The 15,561-nt window shown below is 45.2% G+C and overlaps 1 protein-coding gene across 1 annotated transcript in view; it reads right to left on the bottom strand.

Annotated features, from left to right (window-relative positions):
- LRCH1 (leucine rich repeats and calponin homology domain containing 1) overlaps nucleotides 1–8,880 on the bottom strand; it is a 191,563-nt gene extending 182,683 nt beyond the window's left edge. Inside the window, exon 1 of the mRNA XM_046664360.1 lies at nucleotides 8,285–8,880. Coding sequence (XP_046520316.1) covers nucleotides 8,285–8,588 — 304 coding nt within the window. The 5' untranslated portion in view covers nucleotides 8,589–8,880. The remainder of the gene's footprint in view (nucleotides 1–8,284) is intronic.
- Nucleotides 8,881–15,561: the final 6,681 nt, after the last annotated feature.

Here is a 15,561-nt window from a genome sequence, read left to right as displayed (position 1 = left end):
GGTCTTGTGGAAGGGCAGCCTTGTGCAGGTAGAAAGTCAGTTTACCCAGGCTGGCGGAGCGGCTGTAGCTGCCAGATACACCAGGGGCGAGTGAGCGTTGGGCTGAATTGTGTCCCCCTAAATTCATATCTTGAAGTCCTAACCCCCAGTACCTTAGAACGGTGAGTGTATTCAGAGATCAGGCCTTTAGAGTGGTAATGAAGGTTAAATGAGCTCAGAGAAGTGGACCCTAATCCCATTTGACTGATGTCCTTTTAAGAAGAGGCTATCTGGACCCACAAAGAGACACCAAGGGACATCCAGCCACAGAGGAAAGGCCATACAAACACACAGGGCGAAGGTGGTCATCTATAAGCCAAAGAGAGACGCCTAAGAAACCAACCTGCCCATGCCTTGATCTTAGACTCTCAGCCTCCAGAACTGCGAGAAGATAAATTTCTGTTGTTTAAGCTACCCAGTCTGTGCTATTCTGTCGTAGCAACCCACACCGACGATACAGTGGGTGATGCTGAGAAGTAGCAAGATGCTGTGCAAGAAAAAATAAGGTCAGCACCAAGAAAATGGCAGCAGTTCAGCAAAACGTGCACACAGGGGACGGCATCACAGCAGATCCAAGATGATGAACTGAAGTGTAGACTAAGAGTGAGCCGTGAGTAGGAAGGAGGAGACCAACAGTCCACTGAGGTTAATCTAGCACTTTCTGTGATCGGCATGAAGGGCACACACAAAAATAAGGAAAACCCGGGGCCTAGCCAGATCTCGCAGGTCAGTAAAGGAGGAAGGAGCTTAAACACGAGGAAAGTACCAAAAGAGGAAGGCAATAATTAGGAAAATATGCCCTGAGGAAATAATGCAAAGGTGCCTTAAGGCTGTGCATGATTCAGTGCTCAGATCTGCACGGAGGGGCTGCGTGGTGTTTGGAGTAGGCTTGGGGACTGGATGAAATGAGAATGGGTAAGTCGACTTTTACACGGCAGGGAGGAGGGGAAGTAAGGGAAATGACCTGCAAAAGCAAAATGAAGGCAATCTAGAGGAAGGCCAAGTCAGGCAGTGTGCGGATGATGTTATCTTTGAACTTGTCACTGTTGCCTGCAGAGATAAAGTGAGTCAAATCAGAGCTGAGCTGACGGAACCAGGTCAGACGCACTGAGGCTACCCCTAACGCTGTATGGCAACGACATCAAAAATATGAAAGAATATTAGAGGAAAGCATTGTGTAGCAAAACTCCATGTCCTGCACTGCAGGGGTCAGCTGTCAAAAGCAAGGCCACAGGAGAAGCCAGAGGATTAAAAAAAACTAAGACAGGGCCTCTTTCTGCGCAGCTGGGGAGAACATGAAGTGGAAATTCAAGACTCACTGAGCTGGAGGGCTCCTGGCCCTGTTTCATCTCACAAAGTCTTCGGTACCCGACCTCCATCCCTCCCCCCGGAACAAAGAGTAGAGGAAACACAGCAGAAGGAAGAAAAGCGAATCTCAAGGAAGATTCTAAAATCATATAACCTGACTCTGGTGACTTAAAAATGTCCTGCAAGAGTTTCAGATGCCACACATTGAGCTGGCTCAGAATGAACACCATATTAACACAGGAGCAGTAATTTCACGTTAAGCAAAAAGATAAAACATTTCTGTTATGCAAATCAAACGCTGTTCTCTAATCTTTTTTTCCCCCACCTATATGCTCCTTTCTGGCCAGTGAAAGAGGATACACACGGGAAAAACTATGAGCATGCACAGAAATTGACTATAAAGGCGTTTCCCTTCTCTTGCGTTGCTGGAGTAAGCGCGAGAAGCCAAATTCTCACAGTTCGTCAACTTTCTGATCATGTAAACAATCTCACTTTATTTCTGAATCACTTTGTGGGAACAGATGGTTTCCAAATGTATGACTTCTTCCTACAGTACGTGGAAGCAATACTACTCAACTCTTAAATTAAGATGAAGGAAACACAGCATGCTTCAAGCATGCGTCTAGATTGGTAGGCCTACTTTTCCTAAACTAAGGTTTACTTGCAATTCTGACCTTTCTTTTTTTTTTTTCTTTTTGGTTAAACAATTCACATCACACACAGAAAAAAATCTATCTGAACTATCACAGCAACTGAAAATTCTGGTGCAAAAAAAACCTTCATGTGACAAAAAAATAGCACCAAACAGAAGCCTCTAGACTTTCTACAAGTTATACCTAAATAAAGCCATCAGATAGGTAAACACAGCTGGGTTTTGTGTTTTACATACTTAAACTTTTTATGGTGGATTATAATTTTATAATTTGAAATAAACACGGCAATTAACACCAAATTACCTTAATTCCAACAACTGACACAATCACTGAACGAGTTCACGAATGGTGATCTTGGCGGCATTGCCAGATCTAAGCCCAGGCCAGCTTCCCCTTGTGTCTCTCTCAGGCAGAAGTCTAATTTTCCACACAGCTAAATCAAGTCTGGAAAGCAGCATACAAACAGTACAAAAGCTCAAGTTCTGTGGTTTGACTGACAAACCCATAAGCGCCTGAGGCAGAGCTGACAGCGGTTCCGCCATGTAAGTTGCGAAAGTGTCTGGAAAAGCAGAATCAGGACAGCACCTGCGGGGAGATGATTTTGGGGAGCTACTAAGAGAAAGCAAATGCTGCTCAGCCTAAACATAAAAAGACTTTATACCTACATCTGTGTCTATATCTGTGTCTATAAATTATGTCTATTACGTGGATAGAGAGAGAGAGAGAGATAGGTAGGTAGATAGATACATAGAGAGATAGATAGAGATAGATATGAAAAAGGGGAAAATCAGAAAGGTACACAAAAAAGAGGGAAACAACTTATGTTTAAACAAACAATGATGAAGTTGAGTAACAGGATAGAAAAAGTCTTTGTAGACACCAGAAGGACAGCAAGAGTAAAAGGAAATTGACCTCTGAACTGACCAACATCAACATGGATTTCAAAAGGTACCTACCCTTTAAATGCTTACCCCAAAGAATTGCTAAACCACAGCATGGAAATTTAAGTTTGCAACAGAACTCAAAAAAAAATTTTTTAGTCAATAATTTAAATTAAAACATTTAAAATTGTGGGGTGTGCCGAATTTTGGCCTAATAACACACACTCACCAAAAATCAAATATGATGTCACAGTGACTGACAACCTATCCAGCAGAAGCATTTCAATGACGAAGGTCAAACCTTGGGCTGTCCTTTATAAACTGGCACAGACCAAAAGTTCCCAGAGGTTTTGCGGCCTATAATAGCATGCTATTATTCTAGAAACATGATTAGTGTGTTCCTGCCTTTTCAATAAAGAGCAGCCTACAATGCAGGCAATGAGAATAGCAGAATGTTTGTGGAGATTGTTTCTGCTATACACAAACACATCTGGACATGATTCAGAGCACCATATACATCGAGTCTTAGTTGTTTTTAAAAGCTTTTACTATTAGAAGTCCCCAATGCATGAACAAGAAAGAAACTGATCAACAGAAGAAAGAAATAATAATAGGAAGTAGAAGGCGGTGACTAATGATTTATGAATGCAGAAGTATTCAGAATACACGTAATGAACATAGACATTTATATGATAGTGACTACCACCATAAATCATAGTTACAGCAATAACTAACAAATTTAATTCAACAGCAGAAAAATAATTTGAAACTAGATATAACTATAAAAGAACATACATTTTAAGAAAACACATGTGATTTCCAAAGTTCCATTATATTCATAATGAAAAATCTTTATGGCCAAAATTGTGGAACAGAACATGTTCTTGAGAACGAACAGATTTCTTTATCAAGTCCTGTGTGAATTCCAAGGAGTACAGAGAGCTAACATCCTATGGACTCAGTCACTATAGGATGGGAGTTGGGTGGGGAAAGCCAGCTTTCAGCAGATAAGCCTGCCCACAAATCTCAGAGAAGATTCTCTGAATCTGTACAGATATTGGAAAGAGCCAGCTCAGACAGATTAGGGTGTTAGTCCCACAGATTGACAAATCCCAGTCGTCAGCCATCTCTGGAGTCCTCAAAAAAACGGTCCCTAAGAGCCCTGTGGTCTGTTACTCCATTACATAGGTACACGCTGAGAGTGGGTGGGGCGATATGACCAAAGGCACAGGCTTAAACAACCTCTTATTGTTTTATTTACAGATATCGCTCCACATCATCAAACCATCTTTCCAACCACAAAATGGTCATGGGCACTTCTATCCCAAATCTATCCATCCTACAAAACCTGAAAGTCTTTCCTAAATAGCTTGGCCTTTTCTTCCAAAATCGATGCCTATCTGTGCTACCTGGCATCTCACCTTGACCTGCCTTGAGGCTCCGTGGCTTCCTGGAACTGTGACTTAGCTTCGCATGCATTCCTGTCTTGTCTTACCCTTTGCGCCTCCTCCAGTGCTCCGCACTCACACACATAGAGCCTCAATGAGTATTCTGGATGCCACACGTCTACATTCCTACCTGGGTAAGCTCTTCCCATACATTCTTTCCTGCTTCCGGCCACCTCAAAAAGATACTGGCAAGGATAGACTCCACCCTCTCCTTAATGAGTCCAACCTTCAACAACTGTTCTGCACATCAAAGTCCAAGGGCTTCCTTTTCATTTTCTAGAACCTCCTGTGATCAGCCTGAGACAGACACTTTCTTTTCTTACTCCTCTTTTCGATTCCCTTTATTTCAGTCAGACAAATACCCTTTTGAACTCCTTCATCCCAAAGTGACATTGGTTAATGAATCAGCACTAGAAAAAAAGTTTGCTTTCCTGATACACATATTTGTGTGCTTCTTTTTACCCAGCCCAATGTCATGCTTTAGTTTATATTTATTACTAGTCATTGTTAGTGCTTTTGCTGTTACAAGCCACCTCTAGCCACCTTTAACACAAGACACCATGTATATTTCTAAAAGAAAGATATTCCATCTATACTATAACTCTTCCTACTCATGCTGCACAATCTATTTCTTCATTTATCTCCCCATCCCCCTCCAACTAGAATGAAAACTCGTAAGAAGGGATACAGGGATTCTCCGCTGGTCACCGCTGTATCCCCAGTGCCTAGAACAGAGCGTGGCGCTTCGTGCTGCTTGGTAGGTACTTGTGGAATGAATGTTGGTTGAATGAATCTCCAGACAGCCTCCCAGATTCTGCTTCTCTCCACCCCTTCCCTGCTTAGAAGGACTATGGTCAAGAACATAAACGCTAAAGTGAAACCATCAGAGTCCATCCACTGGTTCACTATCCCATTGGGGGTATGATCCTGAGCATGGTACCTCACTTGTCTCAGTCGCAGTCTGCTCAGCTGTAAATGAAGAACTGAATAGCCTTCTCTTAGGAGCGGGCAGGACAGTGCTGATGACGTACCTGGCACAGAGCAAAGCACACACACCAAGGACTAACCGTGCTCTTTCGTTCACGCTTCCTTTCAGCCACTATCACCTGTGCCACCATACCTGGGTGGATCAGCCTTTCTTTCCCCTTCTCACCTGCAAAAACACTACACCCTGACAACACAACTATTCTGACTCAAATATGAGTAAATCAATCACCTCAAAGTGTGAGCCTGAGAGTTTTTCCCTATGAAAAATGTGTATGCATTTGAGCGACAGCTTAGACATCTACTGAGTGGCCCAGGGCCTCTATGTTTCCGTGTTGACATCTCGGTTTCCAACTCCATTCAGGTAAGCTACATTGCCCAAGAGGGCGGTTCTGCTCAGGTGGCTGCCAGAAGAGTTACTTTTACAAGGTATAGACCAAATGGCCTCTATCATACAAGTGAACAGTGAGGAAAAGCTTTCTCTGTCACTCCCTGTATTACAAAACTTATGAAAAAGTGCACTTTACATCTTAGGTCTTTAAGGATCTCATGGGCCATTCTGATTTTAAGAGAGATTCTGTAAACTAAATATTAACACAGGAGATATCACTATCTTTATTGTACATGTTATTACTCATACTCTCCCCTCTGCTAGAACTCTTTACACGCAGGACATGTCAACACTGGGCAGACTGGAGGTGATTTTAACTCCTGCTTTATTTTGATTTCTGCTTTTCCAAATAAGGAACGGTGCTCAGTAAATACTTCTTAAGGAGGAGCAGAATACATTGGGTTTACACTTAGTTTTAGATCTGCAACAAAGATGTTTTGCAGAAGCAAATCCTTAACACATTTGTCCAATTTCATGTAAAATAACTGGCTACACTGAATATTCTTTATCTTTTTTGAGTTGTCCTAAGTTTCTGCAAACTTTGGTGACACTCCCTCCACCCCATAATTAATACTGCATTTTTTGATGGGGAGTTAGCGTTACGTCTCTGAGTTTTAACTAGAGAGAATTTTCTGAGCATTAAACACGTGCAAGTGAGGTTCATAATTTAAAACTTGCAAAACTCACAACCTAAGCTAACCACAGGTAAGCAAGAGAGGAGAACAGGAATACTTTTTAGCATCTACCTCACACGGCAATGTCTTAACTGACAGATACGGTCCTTGCTTTTAAAAGCACAAGTCTTCTCAGAGAATGCCAACACAGCAGACACATCAAGTTCACCCAACTTTGGAAATAAACACTGGCGGAATTGAAGCAGAGGAACAACTTTCAAGGCCCCCTGCTGAACGTGCAAACACATATTATTATTGGTTACGCCAGCTCCATCTTCTGCAGTCATATCCACCCCTCCCGGAGTTCATGGGACACTCTACCGCAAAGGGAAGTAGAACTTAAGGGTTTTTTTTTTTTTTTTAAGTTAATGATTCAGGCAATTCTTGGAATAACTTCCACTTGAGAAAATGTAACTAAGAGGTCCTAAAAAAGAGACTCTCCAGCTGTTGACAGCTCAACTCTGGAAATTCCCTCCTTTTAGCCCATTCCTGACTCTCCTTAAATCCAAATTACAAAGTTTAATGACCCTGAAGAGTCCTCTCTGCCTCCAGTGAACTCAGAACTCTGTCTGAATATTCATTAGGACTCTTGATAAATGTTTACTGAATTAAAGGAGGGGGGAGCACTGGAAATCAAAAGCCAACCAAGGCTCCCTCACCGGCTCCCCCCCCTTAGCCCACAAGGGGAAACTGGGAGATCCGGAAGTGAGAGTCGAGTCATTCAGGATCCAAGGGGTCTGACTCTAGGCCCATGAGGTGATGACAGCCAGGAGACCAGGGCAGAGGTTCCAAAATGGGGCACCCACTGCCTTGGGAAATGTTGGGCGCTTGCCAAGATAGAAACCCTCCCCCAGGAAACTGAACCGGATGGTCGGGAAACCAAGTCAGTTCTGTAGGGATCCCGAGGCCCGAGTCGCCTTCCACCAACCCTCCTTCCTGTTTATAGATCTCGCCCCAGTCACTCCAACTACCAAAGAGAAAGCAGACGTCTCAGAAATATGTCAACACATGACATAACTTGAAAAAGCTGGCTGCTCATTGGCGCGAGTTACAACTTGTCCGGCTCACACAGGAAAACCGGCTCACTTTAATTACTCTTCTTCTAATACACCATGCCGACCCTTCCAGGGCCCCCGCAGAGATCGGGTTACTGAGAACTAGGTAGCCTCGGTGGTAGGAACCAAACCGTATGGGCGGTTAGCTAAGGGCAAGTAACGAGGGAGCCGAGTGCCTGCGAAGTGGCTGCCCATTCGGATTCTCAACAATCGCGGCGGCTCTTTCCTCGCACAGGCGCAGGAAGAGGAAGCCCCGGCGCCTCCTTGCAGTCGGCACCAAATTGCCGGATCGCTCGGTGGGGTCGCCGACGGGGCCCTGGCGGCATCGCGCCGATGCCCTAGGGTCGGCCAAGGGCGCGCCACCTTTGTCTGGGTTTCCCTGTCAGCGGGGCGACGCCTCAATGCCAAGAGGGCAAGCCCTGGTCGGAGGCGCAGACGCGGCGCTCGGGTTCCCAGCCCCTGCGCGGGGCCCAGGAAGCCGACGCGGCCGCCTGAATCCTCCCACTTCCACTGCGGCACGCGGCGCGCCCGCAAGTCCCAGCCCGGCAGCCACTTCCCTGGCGCAGCCGCCTCGGGGCGGGGAGCCCGAGCCCCGCGCGTTCGCGGGCGCAGCGGCCAGGCGCACCCCAGCTCTCCCGGCGCTGCACCACCGGCCGCCGGGCGAGGCAGCGGCCACTGTGCCTTCTGCGGGGTCCGCCTCTCCTGCATCCATGCAGGTCCCTTAGTCGGGAGAGCACCGGCCGATGGGCCCCCAGCGAGGCCAGATCTCAGACTGGCCACTGCGTCGGGAAGGCACGACAGCCAGCCAGACAGCCACCCACACCCATTGCCTACCCCTCGCCCTCTCTCACCTGCCTGCACCGTGTCCGAAAGGTCGTGCCCGGGGGCCGCGGTCCTGGGAAATTCCTTCAATTTCCTGGCGCTGAGGTTCAGCCCCCCAGAGTTGGCCGCTTCCTCCAGCGCGCGCTCCAGTCCCCGGTTCAAGGGCAGGTTGAAGCCCCCGCTGCCGCCGCCGCCGCCGCCTCCCCCGGCCCCACCGCTGGCCCCGGTTCCTCCGTGGTGCTGATGGTGATGGTGGTGGGGATGATGTGGGTGCAGAGTAGCCACCGAGAGGGCAGGGACGAAGGGTTGGGGTTCGCTTCCCGGCGTCGCCATCTTCTCCCGGGCCCCCCCACCCGGCCCCGCCGCTCCTGCGGGGGGGCGTCACAGCTTTCCCCTGGGAGGGGGAGACGGCACCTCGGGCCCAGTCCCTGCACTGCTCCACAGAAAGATGCTGGAAGAAGGGGAGGAGGGTGTGGCAGGCGCGCGGAATGGGGGGCGGACGGGGAGGCGGCAGTGGCAGCTCGGTCTCGAAGGTTTCCTGTCCCCGAGAAGCTAAGCACTGCGGCGGCGGCGGCGGCGGCGGCGGCAGGCAGCGCGCATGTGTCTCCTCCCGCCCCTGCTCCCTCCTCTCCGCGGCTCTCCCCTCCTCCGCCGCCGGCTCTCTCCTCCTCCTTCCCCCAAGCTGTCAGTCCAGCCCCGAACCTTCCTCCGCGCCCAGCCAGGGTGGCCGCCGCCGCTTCGCTGCGCTTGGCCCGGCAATCTGGGGACGTGAGGGGACCGGACGCCTGCACCGGGGTCACTTTCATTTAGACGCCGAATGCCTTTGGGTTTTTTTGTTTTTGTTTGTTTGTGCTGCCCAAGGAGTTTTAGGGGACAAGAGGTTTTAGGGGGTCTGAAAAGACGGTGGCGAGGCAATAGATGGGATTTGAAATACAGTGAGATCACAGGGAGGTGAGAGGTTATCTCAACTCTGCGAATTATTCTGACTCTTTGACCCAGAGTTCCCCAAGAGGCAATATTTTCACTGTGGGGTCAGGCCGACAGATGACCCCTGGCATTTGGGCGCCTACAATGAGCCAGACACTGGTCTAGGTAGTCTACATTAATTATCTATTAATCCAGGAACCCTATTTGGGGAAAAATAGTTTCCCCAGTCTACTGAGGAAGTTAAGAAACTAGTCTAAGGTCACACATGCAATCAGAGGCGGAGCTGTATTCGAACTTGTGGCCCTCAGACTCCAGGGTTGCCCTCCTTCCTGTACACTCCCAGGCCCGGCCCCAGCGCGGACTCACAGATAGGAGTAGGGCAGAAGGTTTTCTGAGCGACAGTAGAAAGCTTCAGACGCAGGAAGGACTATCAAAACGAGCGTAGTTTTTCTGGCAGACAGAATCCATTGTCCTATGAGGGAAAGGGGCTGGCGATGGCTGACTGAGCCCCGGAATTGGGCGGTGCGGGGAGAGGTTAGAAAGCCAGTGACCCCAACTAGCCAATAACTCAGTCACAGTTTGAGCCTGCCCACAAGTACAGTCAAAGTGACCTCCTCCAGCTTCTCCTTGCCCCTGTGGGCCATGGGAACTGAAGTGTTCCCTTGCAAGCGAATTCACATTCTGCCCAGACAGACAAAGGCTGGCACACCACAAGTGACAGAATATCTGACGCCATAAGGGGAGATCAGCTGGAAGACTGAGAAACTCCCACCCCTTTCCGAAGTTTCAGCTCCAACTCTTTAGGGCCTTTATTTTTGCTCTATACCCGAGGCTGATCGTCACTGTAAGCGACTTGACCAGAGGAAATGGGATGCGGGTCAAATATGAAAATAATACAAACCTTGGACTAGGGGAACCAGTTTTTTAAGTGGCCATGAAGAAAGGTGATGGCCTGGGCAACAGGCTGGAACTTGTGACTTCACGGAGTCGTCGCTAAAATACGGCATGATGGATGTCGCTTGCACTGAATGCCTGTTTGGTCGCCCTTCGTTCCTGCAGCGCTCTAGGCTGAATCAAACATTCTCGTCTCCTCGGAGGAGACAAGCGCCACCTGCTGGTACCCTGCCTCCAACCTCCCCGCTCACCAACCCTCTTTTTCCCCTTCAGCCTCCCAGACTTTGAAAAACCAGGCTTGGAAATAATTGTAATAATAATAATAATAAATTAAGGTATGCTTACATCACTTATGAAAACTAACCTACCTTCCCCTTTCTTCACTAGTCCTTCCCCAAAAGGCAAGTGAGAAGCAGAGAGAGACACAGTAAAAAATACCAATAGAAAATCTTCAGCTGAAACCAAGTGACCCGTCAGTGTGGTCAATATGCAGGGTATGGTTGAGGACATCTTCTGGCAGCCTGCAAATTTAGTTCAGACCACGAATTGTAGCGATGCACTCTATAGAGCGCATTTTTTTTTAAAGACCACAAATTCTTTTTAAGAGAAAATGATGGAATATAAGTTCAGAATTTGCTTTCTAACAAATGATCGATCCTTATGTTAGGTTGATAGTCACCATAGCTTGCTTTACTGTCTACAGCTTGCTAAGGGGGAAACTCCTTGAGGGAGGTGCCTACTCTTCTTTGCAACTCCCTGTCCATATCCCAGAATCAAGAAGAGTACATAGTATATGATTAGTGTACAATGAATTTCAGCAATTAAGCTTCGCACATAGGCCAACTGTTTTACAGGTTGCCATTTGTTGATACATCTTTCAAATGATGTCCTTGAAAGAAGGAATTTTTCCTCAGAATGGGAGAGACTCCTGACCCTTGAAACTGATCTTGATTATTTCTAAATATTCAAGAGTTGTGATAAGTCATTTTCTCTCGCTGTCTTGCTTCTTCGCTATATTTTCAAAAGGTGGACCTCTCTCCTTTGTTTAATATCCTTTTTACTGCTTCTAAAAACAGTGCATACGTATAGTCCTCTGATAGCAGCCGTGTTACTACAACGACTCAGGGGGCCATCTTGGTTAGTACAGAAGTGGACTTCTGACCAGATGACAGAGCACCCAGAGGACCAGAGGACCCTGATTGTGTTCAGACCCTAGATGCTGACTGTTCCTGATTCACATCTTTGGTTTTGATGAGATGTCCAGTATACCTATAATACATTCTGCTGTTTGCTTCAGTCAATTTTCTTTGTTTTTTTGTCCATGCAACCAAGGGTTCTAATTAATATATCCAATTTACCATATTTTGGTCCTTATTCCTGCTTATTTTCCTATATAGCCTCATTTTTGGAGGGTCCACAAATAATCTTTTACGAGCTCTTTGGATGATCGCAGCAGTTTTTTTTCATGCTTTGTCTTTAGTTATCTCACAAAGTTAACAGAATTCAAATGATTGAGAAAATAGGGGAAATAGACATATTCTCAGCTTAAAATACTGGCTATTAGGAGAAAAGTGATCAGCTTCTCCAAAAAATCAAAAAATTTTAGAACGCTTTTTTTTTTAAATTCTTCTTGTGCTCAGAAAAGTTACTGCATCATAGACTCTTACACATTTAAGACCAACCAGCCCTTTTATTCTTGCCTGAAACATGGAGCTGTGGACAAGTGTATAAAGATCAAACTTATTAAGAATGGCAGATAGATCTGAGCATGGCTATTCAGCCCACACGACCTTCTCAGCAAATCAAGAATTCTCTTTTGGTGGGAACTCAAAAGCATTTGCTGAAGAGGTGGGCATGGTCATCCGTATGTGTCCTTCATGGTCCTGACTGCTGCCTCAAGCCACAGCTAATTGGACAAGGGGGGCTGACACACCTTCCTGTCAGCCCCAGCAGATAAGTTCACCCATCAGCCTCTCCTGAAAATTTAAGCAAACCACACCGAGACGGTAGTCCAATAACAACAGGCATTTGATCCCAAAGGCAGGCAGAGTCAGCGCTTATTTTTACCTTGATATTCTCTCACCTCTTTGCTTCAGTTTCCTCTTTCCTAAAAAAGGAGCCAGAATATTTTCTGGTTAACACCCCGCTTTTCTGGTTACTCCCTCCACATGTTCTCAGTACTAAAGTACTCTCTTTGTACTGTATCTGTAAACATTTCTTAGTAAATATTATCTGTCAATGATCAGGACATGTTGTATTCACTAGCTTTTAAGTAAGTCAAGGGCAGAGCTCAGGCCTTTTGTTGCTAGAAATTCAATAAATAATGTTGTCTGTCTGACTGAGATATTTGTATATTGTAAGGCAACTAATAAGACAAACATGAATTTCTCTGAAGATAATCAATAATACTATAGTGGATATGCTTAGGAGATTTTTCTAATCTGAACCAGTTGGTTAGTGACAACGTGACCCTGGCAAAATGAGAAAAATTAGGGCAATGTCTGGAGTTTTTCGTAAAGCTGAATGCATTCCATTTCAAGAATTGTACGTAAATGTTGGACTGTGTACGTAAAAGTCAGACTGTGTTTTTCCATTTTTTTTCCTAGTGGAAAAAAAAAATAAAACAATGGTAATAATACATTTTAGTCAAATAAGTCTATTGTTATTTGAAAGAAAAAGAAGGCTACTAGAATCAACTCCCAAATTAATTTTTTTTAATGTGACTTATCTATGACGTCAAAAAGCTTACAAACTACTTGCCCAGACTCTTGGTTTTCTTAAAAGGTAGTTAGTCATACTCAACCCCAGTTCCCTGCCTTCGAGCATGCTCTCAAGCCCTGTTCACGCCAACTGTAATTTAATGTGCTGCCGACACATCTTTGTGAGAGCGTGTGGTGTGTTTGGGTCTCCGTCCCCACCCCTTCTTATTTTCTAGGCATTCTCATTCCAGAATTTATCATAAACCTCAATAGAAGATATTGCCCACCTTTGGATTTTGAAATATTTCACAGCGGACTATTGTCCAGATCCAGGTTTTTGCCCTCTCTATTCCAATGCTCTCAACAAACATCCTCCACCCCCTCACAGGGGCTCATTCTTACCTTTCCTGGAGCAGAGCAGCAGCGGCTACTTCCATGGGACCAGGCCCCGATCTAACTCTTTCTCCCTGTTCTTTCAGAGACTAAAGCACAGTTCAGGCTCCTAGACCAGGCAGACTTTATTCGCGTCCTCCTTTCCATTGCAGCTCCTGTTAAAGAAAGAAACCACAAAAGCTGGACCATCAAGATAAGATTCTCAAAGAGGCTGCCTTCTAGAACCATTCTCTGAATGACAATAGAGGGCTTTCTGAGAATGAACGAACTATATAGGCTTTAATCTTTGTCCTGTTTTCATAAATATACTTGGTCTCATGATAAAATGCCAACTTTGTGTGATTTTTATTATTTTTAAACAATAATCTTTAAAAGTTATATATATGAGATATTATGACCAATTGTGTGGCAGAAGAACAACATTCTGACCTAGTACTTATGAGAGAGAACAGCATTTTGAAAGCACCTATGAGAAAAATATATGTTGGACCACTCAGAGTGAGAAGCTGATTGAAAAGAAAGGCATTTCTTTGGCTTAATGGGATTGATATCTCCTCAAATAAATTGTAAGAAAAAAAAATCTCATTGACCAATAGCTGACCCTCTGGTTCCTGTCAGAAGTTTCTTAAGAGGCTATAGGGCAAGACTCACTGGAAAATAAGGTCTGAAGGGCACCAGGTAACAGGACTTTAACTTCTAAAGAAATGCATTTTTAATTAACAGACTTTTTAAAGATATGAATGTAAATATTAGGTCATAGATAATATTAGATAATAGCTTCACTATTAATAGATAATAGCTTTACTGTGTTTGGTTCCCCTAAATATTTCACCTATTCCTTATATTATGTTATTGGTTTGTAATATAACAAATACATGAAATATTTAGGGGAACTAATGATTTGTTTATAAATAAATGGCTTAACTTGCATGGATAAACTGAAGCGGCATTATCCAGTATGTGTTCCTCCGCACCTTAGTTCTTTAGGCTGTTAATAGGCATTGTACATAAAGGATGTCATTGCCAAGTAAGTTTGGGTTAATAAAAAAGTTTAGAAGATATTTTACTCTGAGATGTCTCAGAGTCTTTGATAGGCTAATATACATTGTGAATATGCAAGAGGGAGAGACGGTTTACATCCAGCTTTTCTCACATACATTTGACTAATAAATCTCTTCTTACGAGACTGTTATCCTTGGACCACACATTGAAAAACTTAGATTGGGGTAATCTCTCTCACTGATGTTACCTATGATATATCACAGTTTAACGGATCAAAATTTACCTCCAAATCAATATTTAAAATGATGCCATGTATCCCTAATGTTGCAGGTCCTCAGCAAATACCATTTTAGTCCTGTTGCTCATTAGGTGCATTCTAAAAGAACAAAAACTTCTTGCTATTTGTACTTAAGTACTTTTCGTCCAACTAAAACAGTAATTTGTATCTTCCACAAAGGCAGTTTTTAAGACTCTTGATGTCACTACAGGGATATTTTCTGAACCCGAGGTCATCCTTGCTGTTTAGTCAGATGCAGAACTAGAGAGTGGCTCCTGGAGTGACTGTTCTCCCAGGACTTGATAGGAAATGCACCCTGGCTACAATGACATTAAGGTTTCTGCACCCAGATGCTATCACTGTTCATGTACACAGGGTTTAAACAGTAGATGTGGAGAACCTCAAGTTATTTCTCAAATCATTCCAGTGCATCCTTTGGAGAGGGGTCATGCCTGGACTTAGGAATATGGCTGGACAATGAAGGATAGTGCAGAAGCAAAGAAACATGGCCATCTCATTCTTATCTCCTGGCAAACAAGGTCACCAGGTAGCACAACCCACCATGGTTCAGAGGCAAAACCAGTTAGAACTTTCTTCAGTTTCTGGTTGGCACAGAAAAAGCAAAGTCATGATTAGTGGGATCGGAATTGGGAGACTGCAGTAAGGAGGTTCACCCCAATGAGGGTGGACAGCGCTGGAAGCCCTCACAGCAGCCACAGGGTAGTGTGTTGTCTGCAGGTCTATCGCAGCCAACGGAAGCCCCTGACAATATAGTAAGAGCAAGGATAGTCTTAGGCCCATGTGGGTTGAAGCAAATCACAAACCAGTGATTGGTAATATGTATGGTAGAGCCCAGCTATGGGAGAAAGGTCCAGCAGGTGCCCAGGACCCCAGCCTTGACTGGGATACAAGACAGGGCCCCAGGCACAGTGGTGAGCTACAGTCCAGTCAGAAAGCACTCGTATGGCACAGACTGTCTCTGCCAGGATGTATGAGAAACTGCTAACAATGATTGCTATGGGAAAGAAAACTGGGAGAATGGGGTGGGAGAGACCTATGTTTCTCTGGATACCTTTTTGTTCCGTTTAAATGTTTCACTTGTGCATCTGTAACT

Source organism: Equus quagga, chromosome 6, assembly GCF_021613505.1.
Source record: "Equus quagga isolate Etosha38 chromosome 6, UCLA_HA_Equagga_1.0, whole genome shotgun sequence".
Lineage (NCBI taxonomy): Eukaryota > Metazoa > Chordata > Mammalia > Perissodactyla > Equidae > Equus > Equus quagga.
This window is presented reverse-complemented; position numbering and strand designations above follow the sequence as displayed.